This window comes from Miniopterus natalensis, chromosome 7, assembly GCF_054644295.1.
Source record: "Miniopterus natalensis isolate mMinNat1 chromosome 7, mMinNat1.hap1, whole genome shotgun sequence".
Lineage (NCBI taxonomy): Eukaryota > Metazoa > Chordata > Mammalia > Chiroptera > Miniopteridae > Miniopterus > Miniopterus natalensis.
This window is the reverse complement of record NC_142087.1, coordinates 66,069,506-66,083,098: the sequence shown is the minus strand read 5'-3', so window position 1 is coordinate 66,083,098 and position 13,593 is coordinate 66,069,506. Positions and strand designations below refer to the sequence as shown.

General features: G+C 41.9%; 1 protein-coding gene across 1 annotated transcript in view; it reads left to right on the top strand.

Annotated features, from left to right (window-relative positions):
* The window catches only part of CCDC68 (coiled-coil domain containing 68), a 41,105-nt gene that overhangs the window by 23,437 nt on the left and 4,075 nt on the right, over positions 1-13,593 (top strand). Inside the window, exons 8-11 of the mRNA XM_016225104.2 lie at positions 4,028-4,110; positions 7,435-7,540; positions 9,081-9,164; positions 11,138-11,214. Of these exons, the coding sequence (XP_016080590.2) occupies positions 4,028-4,110; positions 7,435-7,540; positions 9,081-9,164; positions 11,138-11,214 (350 nt within the window). The remainder of the gene's footprint in view (positions 1-4,027; positions 4,111-7,434; positions 7,541-9,080; positions 9,165-11,137; positions 11,215-13,593) is intronic.

Here is a 13,593-nt window from a genome sequence, read left to right as displayed (position 1 = left end):
GCCTTGACACCTAGCATTCAGACAAACCAAGATATACTCATTTTTTTAAAGTAGCAAAACAAACTAATAGAAAGCTGGCATCTCTGAAACTGATGTGGGGGTAGATAAGAATATCAGCTTTGACTTCTAGTAAATATTTTCTAATAAAATTTTAATATTTATTATATTCCCTAATTTCCCTCTGTTCTTCTCAGCCTTGTTTTATTTTTTGAGTCTGTCTGAGTTGATGCCATTTTAGAAATGTCACTTCAAAAACATCCCATTTCAATATTCATGTTTCTTGGCAAAGGGGCTTTGATTAATTTTAAAATATGTCCCAAGAATTTAATTTACACCACTGTGTATTTGGCCAAATATGTAATCTTAAATAAGCCTAAACTTAACTGAATTGAATAATAATAATATACAGCTACATCTGTGTTGTGCAGTGAGTCACTCAATATTACTTACACTTTAGCCAGAGTCACTGGGCTAGAATGTCCTCAAGCAGCTGGTTTGTCCAAGTGTGACAGTCTATAATTATGATGTTTTGAACAAGTTGTAACATTTGGATGAATATTTTGTAGTGTTAGAGCAGTTATCATGTAATAAATAGTTTGACAAACTAAGATAGTGCAAAGAATGCTTGCCTTTAGGAAAGAAAGACAGTTCTGGAATGCAAATAGGGTTGTTTAACCAAACAACTTGATAAACCAGTTTGACCTTTAAATTTAGACTTGCATTCACCTCAAACCCAGCAACACTGGGTAGGTTTAGTGGCCAGATGTCAGTGCCTGAAAATGAACAAAAGAACAGTGGAATATACTTTTCATTTCCTAGAAACCCCAGGAAATCTGTACTCAATGTGAGTTTATGTCAGAATTCTGGGATATATTCACTCGACTTTATTTCACAAATATTTGAGCACCTACCATGTACCAGGCAGAGCTAGAGACGAGATAAGTATTTGTGAATGAACCAGATATGGTCTGCTTGTGGAGATTACGGTGTAGTATATCTGTGTTGTGTGGGACTCAGACAACTTTCCAGATTTCCATTCACTCTTTCTCCTAGGGCTCTTTAGGGATTCTGACACCCCTACTGAAGACAAGGGATGTACCCCCGTAAGAGGTGAAGTGGCTCAGGTATTGGCAGACTTTTTTGAGAAGTGACAACCTAGCATTTGTCTTGACATTGACCCATCATGGTGGGCTGTCTCTAGGAGCCCTGTGACAGAGTGGGTAGACAAGATGCCTTAGGGTTCGCCAAGGCCTGGCAGTAAAATCGAGAATACTTGTTCAGTGACTTCTTAGAGTGGAGTCTGTTGAGATGCCTGGGTAGGTGGGGATGGAGTAGAAGGTGAATGTGCAGGAGTTTTTATTTTTTAAAGACATTTAGTTTAAAGATACTTTATATTTGTAGAGCAAAAATGCCAATAAATAAAACTTTAAGAAGTAAAGCTGGGCAACAGTTTCTTGGTCTAAGGAGATACTGAGAATACGGGGTGTGAGGAAGGGTTTCTCTGGAGCAAAGTGTGTATCAGGATGAGGGAAGGGGGTACAGGGACTTTTGTATTAATACGAAAAAGACGAGTTCAACAAGGACATAAAAATTAAAAATGAGCCTCCACAACGAAGGTTGATAAATCCCGCCCTGGTAGTGGGTGCTCCCTGGAGGATTCCTTTTCGATTCACCAGTAAGTAGCCATTAGTGGTGTGGGTCTGGTAATGAACACATTGCTTAAGGCCTTCGCCATCTGCCCCACTGCATCGGGAATACAGTGAGAGCGAATTCCACGAACACCGATGAGCCAGCAAAACGTCCAGTAAGAGCCTTTTCCTACGGCCTATGTTCCTTTTGCTAGTAGTGCAGTTCTGTCGCATCATTATTTGTTTTCTAAGGTCATTGATTCAGCTCTACTAGAATTTTAGAGCTCAGAGGCGCTCCTGAGACCACCTAGTTCCTTGCATCCTTTTATAAATGAGGACAGTGCGAACAGGAGCTATTCCACAGTTGTCCAGTCACCGGTTTACAGTCCTTTCCGTTATGTCTCTGTCTTCTCTGATGCCAGATAACAGTGACATCCTTGGTTCCGGAGTCGTTTAGATGTTAACGTTTGGCCGTGATTTAAATTGGTGTCTGCTCCATTCTGCTCAGGGCGCGGGGACGCGTCCACTCCCGAGTGTGGTTCAGGGAGAGCGCAGCGCCCACTGGGTGGCGCTGTGACCGCCTTTCCCTTTCTAGGAGGCACCCACCCCAGAAGTGCTGGCTGGTGTGGTGTGGTTTTCAGGGTTGTCAAGGAGGAAGCATTAAGACTCCTCGCCAAGGCAGAATATTGACATGTCCGATTGTCTGGTCTGCTCGCACCCTGGTTATAAAGATCCTTTAATCAAGAGTAAGTCCATTATGAAGAATGTTTGTTAAACACCATTTTCCTCCCTACAAATTCAAAATATATCATCAGCAATGTGTTTCTTTGATGACCCAAGTATTACAAGAACCTTACCAGGCATATCTGTGATTCCTCAGAAGTAATTTGAAAACAACTAGGGCTACACTGTAAAAATTTCTATGCACAAGAATGCTACAGGAAAAAAAAAAATTGAAAAAGTATAAATTTTTAAAATAGCAGCACATAAGATATGAAGTGTTTTGCACCTTCAAATTATTATATAGAGGTTCTGATATGTACCAACGAAGCCCATAGGTCTTGCACATATATTACCTTCAATCATCCCAACTTTCAATATAGGAGTATTATTCCTGTTTTAGAGATGTGCAGAGTCAAAAACATGACTCATACAAATATAGAATAAATACATGTCAGATGTTTCATTCAAATCATTAATTAATGAGGGAACCAGTAAAATAGTAAAGCTGGTTTAAATAAAATATTTTGAGGAACTGGCTATTTATAGGCATTTTGAAAAAAGGGATACAGGATAGAATAACATGGTTAGATACTTAGCTGATTAATATTCTTTAAGGCAATTAATGCATAACCTTTGAGATTATCTTTTCAAACAGGCAGAAATCTACAAATTAACGTTCAACTTCAGAGTCAGGGCTCTGATAACAAATAATAAACATCAAACACCGGGAAATTCTCCAAGAGAATTAAATATCCTCGGGTCGGACTATTAAACAGTGACCCAATATGACATTAAAACCACATGCTGTATATTCTTTGATTTCCAAGTTTGGGTTGATTTTTATTAACAGCAATAAAGCCCAGAGAGATTAAAGCTTTGGCAAAAATTATACAGGCACAAAGTTTCAAAACCAGGTCAGCGCACGTCCAAAGCCATTTCTATGTTTTCATGGGCCAGTCTTGCCTTGTATTTTACCCACACAAATCCTGTAGCAGGAAGGAGTTTAGACAGCAATATTTAAAATAAAAATCTCTGACCATCAAACATAAAAAAGAACACAACCACCCCAGCTTGGTTTTTCGTGGACTTGTCTATTCTTTCAGATTGAAAGAGTTTGACTTAATCATGGCATTAAGGCGTATTCCTTGTCCATGTCATTTCTCTTACATCCTAATTAGGAAGTGACTTTATCATTTGTGACCTTGGTCCTTCACTAAAAATGCATTTACTGCTTTTCTACTTCTTGACAGACGCCATGTGAGCAGGTAGGTATCAAGTGAAGCGCAGTAGTGTCCTTGGATGCCAACAACTCCAGTCTAATGGAGAAGCACCTGTAGTGGTGGGAGAGCCAGTGCCGAGAGAGAGGAGCAGGGTTGCCTTTGGAGGGGGACAGAGAGAGGCAGGAGAGGTGTCACTGAGCAGGGGCGAGAGCGCTGCAGGCAAGTGAGGACAGTGACGTTGAGCTGTGTGCAAACCACCCAGGGAAAGCCTGCCTAGGCTCCACTGGGCCAGGCTGTAACAGCTCCATATAAAATTACTCTTCAGCTCAAAATGCATTTCTGTTATTGCAAGAAGCACCTTTCGCGAACAGTTTGCAAGAATGTCTTACCACATGCACACATATTGACTGAGAGAGACAGAGAAATAAGCAAAAACTGTATCTTACTTTCTCCTAGGAGAAAAGGACACTGCTAGAAAGAAAACTGTCTTTGGAAAACAAGCTGCTGCAACTCAAATCCAACACTACCCATGCTAAAAGGTTTGGGAATCTACCTCCTAAGTAATAGCAGTTCCCGATGTCTTTTCTCTCCACTGGTCCATTGGTCAGTGGACAGAAGGCTACTGCCCGCTAAGGAAGCAGGAGGCCCGTAAGTGCAGCCGAGGGGAGAAGTCCCACCGCTAAGAGCTGTGTGCCTCCCCCGGGGAGTGCGGGAGGCTGGAGTTCTCCTGGGCTCCTGGGAAGCTGGTGGGAGGTCAATCCTTCCGAAGATTTAGTGAGTCTTCATTAAATGAAGGCCTTCATTCCCCCCATGGTCATGATTTTTGTTAATGGGTCTGTGCTCCAGCAGGCATTTAATTGTCCAGCTACAAGGGAGTTGTAAGGTAGGTGTGTGGTGTTCCCCAACTTTGTGGGGAGTGACAAAAAGACTGTGAAAAACTCCTTAGTTCTTCGGTCGCCCTTTCACTCATTCACAAGCAGTCACAGTCCTGAGTGTGCTGTGTGGTGGGGGTGGATTTATGGATATCACAACTGCATTACCACTCAGCTGCTGTTAGAAGAATTCTCTGGAATATCATGTAATAACTCACTTCATATGAAAGTTCCTGAAGTTTGCCCTTCCCTTTCTTTTCTTTTCTAGTCGATGCTCACCATAGTCACTATGTGCTATGATGCAATGTTCAAAGTCAAACCTATTTCAAGATCTCAGATCATCTATCTAATGTACAAATTCTTATTCTCACGCGTTTAATAATATATGCTCAAATATCGCTCTCTCAGTCTTTGACTTTTCCCCCTTCGTTTTCTTTCCCTTTCCTATCACCTCTTTCTCTTCTCATCTCCCATATGGTGTGCTTTCTACCTGGTTCACATTCATTGTGGCCACATATCCCAAAGCCCAGAACCGGGCTGGCCCTGGCAACTGCACACATTTATCAGAAGACACTGGGATGTTGCCAAGTTATGTATTTTCCCATTTTCTTCCCTGTGAACAAGCGTATAGCCCCAGAAAGTGGACTTTTAGAGAGTTTCTTAGCACCGCACTTCCCTGTAGAGATTGAAGGAAATGCTAGGGAAGACATCTATAGGTCTTTAAAATTATTTACATTTGCTTATAACTTAATTCTAAATAAATATTGGCCTATGTTATTTTTTTTTCTTAAATAGAGAGCTTTCCTTGCTGCAGAAATCCTGGGTGGTACAGGGAGCTTTTCGTTAAGAGTCCAAACAGTCTGAGTTTGATTTTTTTTTTTCCTTTTAAAAGTGACTTTTTATTGATGATAGGGTTTTTGTCCATCTTTGAGCCAAAAAAATGTAACCATTTAAAAAATGAAACTGACCTATTCTTTCAGTTCTATTATATATGAACAGTGGTTATAAAGAATTTTCAGAAAGTTCTTAAAGAGGTTTTATAAATCTCTTGAGAGAAATGGATGTTTTGTGTTTATAGAATGGTGTTCGAACATCCAGGCTTATATAATTTTTATAGATTTGTGAGTATCACAAATATTCATTTTATTGCTTTTTCTGAGCTGTGTGTAGAGGTATTCACTTTGCTGAAAGGCAAGAAAATGAAATCAGTATGAATCAGACTCTTGGTTAAAGCAGTACAGACTTGGTTAGGCTACCACAAATAAATTTAGGTGATTTATGTTACAGTAAGATTGGGAGATGTGGCCATAAAGAGCGTGCATCCCTGGGAACGCAGGACGCCACCCTTGGGCACCTGACATGGTTTTTAGAAACGAGATTGTTTTGTTGTTCCCATTCTGTTGTGGGTGTAAGCATTTTTCACTCTTCCTTCGTTTTTTCTATACAATTTATTAACGTTTCCCACCATTTTCACCAGCTGGTTTATTTTCCTTCTAAATTCTAGAGGAAAGAGACTGCCTAATCCTCCTTACTGTACTAGGCAGAATCTCAAGCCCTCCCCCTCCCCCCTGGATCAGAATACACATTTTAACAAGATTCTTAATGATTTAACAAGATCTCCCAATGCATATTAAGTTTGAGAAGCAATTTTTGGTACATGATGTGAGACCAAATGGAGACTTTTTTTTTTCCTGATAAGAACATGTTCTGTAGTGTCCCATGAATTTCCATGACCTTTGTAATATTTGAAGAGGCTGTGAAAATTGGAATTGCGATTGCATTGGATGTTGGCTACTAATTGTAAAACCTCAAAAAGTGAAAATAATATTCATATATTACATGGTAAAATGCTCATTCACTCTACCCCCTTTAAGTCTATAATACAATCTTATAAAGTAGAGGAGGTAGGAATTATTCTATCTGTTATACTGAAACTTAGGAAGGTGTGTGACTTCAAACTCACAATGCTCCCAAGCTTGGAGGTCTTGCCACAATGCACATTGCCTCCTAACTCAGATAATACTGGGAAGAAGAGAAATATTCAAAAGCTGTATAATCAGTTACAGTTACCTACATGGAGCTTTAGGGAAGTACAAATAGTCATAGTCTAATTCAAACTTCACCCATCTTTTTTCAATGGTTGCTGTAGACTCAAAATATTAGCTGGAGTTTAATTTCCTCCCCCCTTCCCCTTGCCTTACTTACAGGTAGCAGAATTACCAAAAATAGGAAGCCAAAATAATAAAAAGGCAAACCCAGACAATCCACAATGTATACTAATTCTTTATCATTGGAAATTGGTTTCTGATATATATGTAAAGTCTCCATTCCTGGCCCCATGTTCTAACCCTGCCATCCCCCTCTAGTTATGTGTGCATTCTGATGGGTGCTAGGTCTGTGGGTGCCCATAGGCAAGACAGAGTAGATATGCAGGTGCTTCACCTGGCTCAATACAACTCAGCTCAACTACCTGCTGGTGGGAGGAGAGCCACAGTTGGCCAGAAAAGAGCTTTTTATAAATAAATAAAATAAAATAAGTTTTTAAAAATTAATTTCAGAGAGAGGTAGGGAGAGAGAGAAAGAGAGAGAAACATCAATGGTGAGAGAGTCATTGATTGACTGCCTTCTGCACACCCCCTACTGGGGATAGAGCCCAAAACCCGGACACGTACCCTGACCGGGAATTGAACTGTGACCTCAAAGTTCATAGGTTGATGCTCAACCACTGAGCAACACCAGCCAGGCCAGAAAGGAGCCTTTGATATGGATTGATATTCTTATTTAAGTTCATATCTGAGCTAACCAGAGGCTGCTTTATGGCTGTTTATCGTTAGTGTGTGTTGTGTCAGGGGGCCCTAGGCGTCTCACTCACTTGATGCCCAGTCGCAGGGTAGCGAGTAAGGAGAACCTGGCAGCACAGCTGTGAAAACAAAGAACAGCTGTGTGATGCATTAGCGAATCTTGACTCTCTTTTTCCGTTTGTATCTCCAGTGTCCAGGCTCTTCAGGGGGAGATTTCCCTTCTCCAGGAGCAGATCTCTCACCTGCAGTTTGTGATCCACTCCCAACACCAGAACCTGCGCAGAGTCATCCAGGAGGTCAGGTCAAGCGAGCCCGTTTCTCGGGTAGATGGCAGATTTACAGTGAGGAGCCGCAACACGGGCGGCTCGCCTGGCTTTCCAAGCAGTGAGATTCTGCTCCCCACGGACCGTTCCCTTTTATCCCCACACAACACGCTATTGTCTGTATGCCAACATCTGGAATGTCCTCAGTGAAGATATTGGGGAAATTGTGTTTAACTGCTCTTTAGATCGGCGATGCTCAACCTTTTTCATCTCATGGCACACATAAACTAATTAAAATTCTGCGGCACACCAAAAAATATATTTTTTGCCAGACAAAATAAAAATAGGTATAATTTTGATACATTCACACCAGACAGCTATTATTGTGTTGGCTGTTGTCATTTTTTATTTGACAATCTAAAGGAAAAGGGGTCAGCGCCCCTGACTAAATAGCCAGGTATCGCACGTTTTTAACATTCTTGGGGCACACGGGTTGAAAATCGCTGCTTTAGATGGTTTAGTGATATTTTTTTTGAAGGGTCCTGAGGCGGATAATGTACACTGTCCTTTAGAAGACTTTGTAGATTTGGGGACTCAGCCTTTTCTTGAGGAAGGACTAATTGATCAGTTTCATATGAGTTTCCTTAGGAGCAGCGTTAGGACAGGGGCGTCGCCTGGCCCTTCTGCTCTGGGAACATCCCGGCAAGCGAGCGAGCAGAGCTCATTGCGGTGGCAGCCGGAGGGATGGTGGATCGAACACTCAAACTGTTTACTTCAAGACATGTATCGAGCTGGGTGGGGGGCCTGTTTTAGACTTAGAATCAGGTCTTCATTCATTTTCTTTACTGCCTAATATTTGTCCCCAAAAGGAGTCTTTCTAAACAACTCAAATACCTTCCTGACATAAATGCAGCTTCTGTGCCCCTTGGCTGGAACCTCACCAGGAGAATGGACTCGAGGCACTTTAGAGACAGACCCATGTTCTCATTTTACAGATGGGAAAACTGAGGCCCCCGGTGGTTAAACGACAGAGCTGGTAGTGGCAGGGTTGGCCTCAGAGGCCACGTGTTTCCTCTCTCCCTGCACCGTTCTGAAATCATCCACCCCCCCAGCTCCACGTTGCCTCTTGGCTGGTGGTTTCTCCTGAAGCAAAGCAGGCCCCCCTCACCATGCCGCCGGTGGGCCAGATCTCTGCCTCAGGTTGCTCCCCTGCACCAGCCAGCGGCCTTCTGCCTTGTCCATTGGCCTCTGCATCCGCAGGATGAAAACGTTATGCGGCTGAGACATAAAAGGGGGGCCGGTGCTGCTTTCCACAGATGCACTCCTGCTGAATTTGGTGTAAACGGGTTTCCCAAGGACTGGAATGTTAACAGCACTGTCCGCGGGCCCTCGTCCCCAGGAGCCAATTCATTCTGCTATTCTCTTTGGCCTACTGAGTCGCCTCATGCTTTGGGATTTAATTGTTTTACTGGATGAATATCATTTGACCACAGAAACCTGCACAATTTCTGACTTATGTAACTATTCTCTGTTGTCTGACAAGATTTTTCCAATTGTGTTTCCTAATTCTTAGATGGAAAGCTTAAAAAATAACTTAAAAGAACAAGATAAAAGAATTGAAAATCTGAAAGAAAAAGTTAACATACTTGAAGCCCAGGTAAGGAGGGGATCTGTTGTATATTTCAGTGTGAATGTGACTGTGTGTGTTCAGTGTTTCTGTGAGCCTGTGTGTAAATGTCTGTGTGTAGCTGTGTGTGACTGTGCCTGAGTGTTCGTGTGTGAGTGTATGTGTTTCTCTGTGTGTATATATGAGTGTCTTTTTGTGGGTGGTATGCATGTGCTTCTTCTATGCATAAAAAATTATAGCCTTGGGGAGAGGTGCTCTTAATCATTATTAAAGTATCAAGTATTAAATATTTGATGATATTATAAAATTATTAACATTACATATTAATAAGTAATTGTTAAAAGTCCATGCAAATTTTCCAGAATAGTTGCTGTGTTGGGGAGACAGGTGATGTGGACTGGAACTAGAAGCCTGGTCAAGGCCGCTCTAGGAGACAGCCCGTCTGCTGGCTCCAGGCTTCGTTTCTGTCCTGCCCTGAGGTGTCCTCTCCTCCTTTGTCCATTTCCATGTGGCTTCCAAGCTCTGCCTCAGGGCTCACTCCCTTCAAGAAGCCTCTTAGCATTTTATTATTTTTCAGTGTCTTAGAACTTAGCATAAGACTTTATCATTTACTATAATGAGACCTGCTTTTCTGCCTGCCCAACCCTTCCCCTTAGCTAGGAAAGCCTGGTTTAGCCTTCCAACTGCCATGCTGGGCTGGGGTGCCCCTGCCTACAGGAGGCCCCACTGAGGCTGGGCACCCCAAGGACCCCACAGCTGCCTCAGCTCGACTTCCTGCTCAGGGCCACCCCTTCTGTCTCTGTCAAGTGGCTGGTCATTGGCTGCCCAGACCTGTCGCCTTTTCTACTTCAGCCCCCAGTATTTTGACTTCCTGCTTGCTGTGTGCCTCCTTGCTGTCCCGTCCTGTCCCGTCCTGTCCTGTCCTGTCCTGTCCTGTCCTGTGGCTGCAGAGAGGCTCTGACTCCCACTGCAAACCTCATCATCGTTTGGAGCTTCGCCCCTCCCCTGGCAGACCAGAGAGGAGCCACATGATCACACTCCCAGCCACCACGCCATTCCTCCCACTGCCATGTTCTTTCTGCTTCCCCACAACAGAAGAAAAAAATCATAGTAACAGAAAGAGGCTGTCAGTATTTTTACATCTTGAGTTTTGTAGCCATTGCCCTGTTCTGCCATTTCCACCTTCCGGGAGAACCACCATTCTCTTTATCCGCAGGGTGAACTCTACAAGCCTCAGGCTTTCCTTAGACTCTCACCTTCTGTAGGTCTCATGGGGACTGTTCATTTGATAAAGACAATGCTTACAGCTCTGAACAGCTGAAAACGCGGGGACTGTGGAATAATTCGCTCAGAATTAGTGTCCACTCAAGTGCCCAGTGAGGGCTGGCCAGTGTACCTCCGAGGACCTCAGACAATGTGATCCGTGGCACATGAGAGCCTCTTTCTGCTAAGAAATGTCTTCAAAGGCATTTCCTCACAGCTTTTCTTACTTAGTGGCCTTTTGGCAAATGTTACTTGATAAAATATTTTTCATATATTATTTTTACATAGCTAACCTATTCATTCATTCTATACAAATTAGGAAATATGGATAAACAAATAAAATAAGAAAATCATGCAAACATACCATTGGTGGCAACTACTAAACATAGTTTAAAACTAACTGCCTTTAAGTCTTAAAAAGCTGTGCCAGGCACTGAGCTGAGTTTTTGACATATTTTTAGCTCATTTTAGAACCTGTGAAGAGACTAAGACTATATCTATTACATAGATGAAGGAGTGAGGCACAGAGAGGTTAAGTAACTGAATGAGGTCACACAGCTAGTGAGTGTGTAATTTCAGAGACAATAGTGACTCTCAACTGGCTACATTCTGTGTTCTGATAGAGCAGCAGGAACAACAAGCTTACGGGCAAGGAGTGATGTAGGTGGATCAGAAGCATGAAGCATGTGGCTGATAAATGTGTTAGCTATGTGATCTCTGCACATTTTTTTCAACTTTAGAATAAAGAACTAAAAACCAAGGTGGCACTTTGGTCTGAAACTCCTAGGACAATGGTATCTAAGGCCGTCGCTACAAGGTAAGGTCTCTCTCCTCCTCTCACCTTCCTTCACAACCGCTCTTTGTCAGCATTCATGAATGTTGGCACTCGTCCCACTGGAGGAAGGGTCCAATGTATTAATCTTATGTAATCGTTTGTTTACTGTCTGTCTCTGGGTTCTTCAAGGCTAGGAACTGTGTTAATCACCACTGAATCCTCAGACCTAACCCATGAAAGCTTCCTGAATAAATGAATGAATACATTTAGATATCTCTTACCCCTTCTTTGCTGTAAAACAGGCCCAATCTGGGCTTCAACACTTTCTCCAAACGAAACAGATCATCTCCTCTCTTGTCCTTGTTTCTCCACTGCTCACATGTTCTGTGCTATCGATGAGTATTTTAATCATAAATTGCTTATATTCATTTAAATGTCCATGTCTGTACCTCAAATCAAAGAGGTCGGAATAGTTCCTAGTATTTTACTTTATTTCCTGCATTGCTAACGAGTGTCTTCTATCAATACCTAATAATGACCCAATCAAACACCGAGAACGACTCACTGAAGCAATGGAAATGATTGCTGAAATCTTCAAAGTCGATTTTTAGTGCTAACAGAATCCAAAGTGACAAGTTGTAAAAAAAAACTTCTGGGCTCAAATCATATTTCCATAATACTCTATGAAATTATCCCTTAAAAGAAAACATAGTCTGTAATTACACAAATCATTTAAAAAGTGATTAAAAACTTCCTGTTGTAGCAGTTTTTGAATTTCCCAGTGTGCTACCCCCAGGGCAGAAGCCCATTTTCTGAAACTCTCTGGCTCTTGCGTGAGCTGGAGAATCGCCCCTGTGATTAGCGTCAGGCTAGGAATTCAGGCTAATGTATCTCCCTCTTCAGAATTCCCTACAATAAGTGCTTCACTCTCTAATGATATGTGTAATTACAGCCCAGAGAGGAAACCAATACGAACCAAGTCTTCTAAAATCCTTGGGCACCCAGATGAAATGGTCTCAACTTTTTGGCCACTAGCCCTGTAACTTCTAATAAAGAAAAGAAAGGAGCCCCAGCAGTGAAATGCCCACATTTCAGAAGGAGAGAGAAGTACAGTAAACCCTCGATTTTGGAAACTTTGATTTAAGGGCTTTGGATTTAATGGATAAAATTTCCAGTCCATATGTGAAAATTAACACCCTATTAATTTAAAGATGCTTTTAACCAAGATTTGCTTATTAAATTAACATGTTATTTTTTTGGTTATTAATTCACTGTTATTTTTAGCAAGGTTTAGTGAATAGGCCATATATTAGAAAAAACACTGTAGTAATTTTGCCAACATAAATAAATATTACGTATCTACAACTATTGTCTACGTATTTAAATCCAAGTCACCCAGCGCAAACAATGTTCGGGGAATGATTAGCACGTGATCACACAGCAAGGAGTGGTGACTGGTTCTGTGGTCACGTGGCTTGACTTTCTGCAGCAGATTTAAAGAGGGCTGGCCCGTGTTCCCAAGGGCACTAAGCCAGGCCCCAGCTGTGCACATCTGTTTACTCTTGGTGACCCGTGAATGCACGCATTTACTAGACCTATTCAGTATAAATTTTAAAAATTACAGTAATACATATAAAAAACTTTTCTGTGAAATTAAGCTTTTCATACATACTTAATTGTATTACACAAGCGTGTCTACATAAGTAAAAACAGGTAAGCTAACTAATTGGTCAATTTTTTAACATACGCATTTGGAAAACATACTTTATTATATAACAGACTTTCAGCTCTAATGGACACCCCCTCGCCTGTCTGAATTAGTCCCTGATAGTGAGTTTTATTGCAGTCACTTCAGAGGGGGCAGGTGAAGAGTTTGGACAGAAAGGCAAACATGTCTTTCTGAGGGAGGAGAGGATGGTGAAGTTTTTGCTCCCTTACCAGGGTAGACGTAAGAAACCTCCGAACCTTAGAGAATTTTTATGAGTTTATTTGAGCCAAACTGATGACAATTGTTGGAAAGCAAAAATCTCAATGGATTGGGAAAATGTTGCAGAGAATGGCAGTTTTGCAGCTTATTTTATACATTAGAATCAAAGGAGGAGATTTAGGGGGGGTTACATGAAATCCAGTGGTAGTAGGTTAGCGAGATGGGCAAAAGCAAAGTGGGAAAATCTCTGAGACTGGATGAAGAATGAAACAGAAACAATCCTTTTACATTGGTGGGTACAGGGTAGTTAACAATTAACCTTTAGAGTACATAGAGCTGGTATTGGGGAACAAGATAGTAAGGAGGGGCTCCAGGGTCTTGTGCTCTGGTGGGAGATTGTGCCCTGAGGGGTCTGGATGAAGGGGATGCTCTGACAGTCCAAGGGTTTGTTACTGTAGATGCAAGAAGACAACAGATAGACTCGGTTAAGGTAA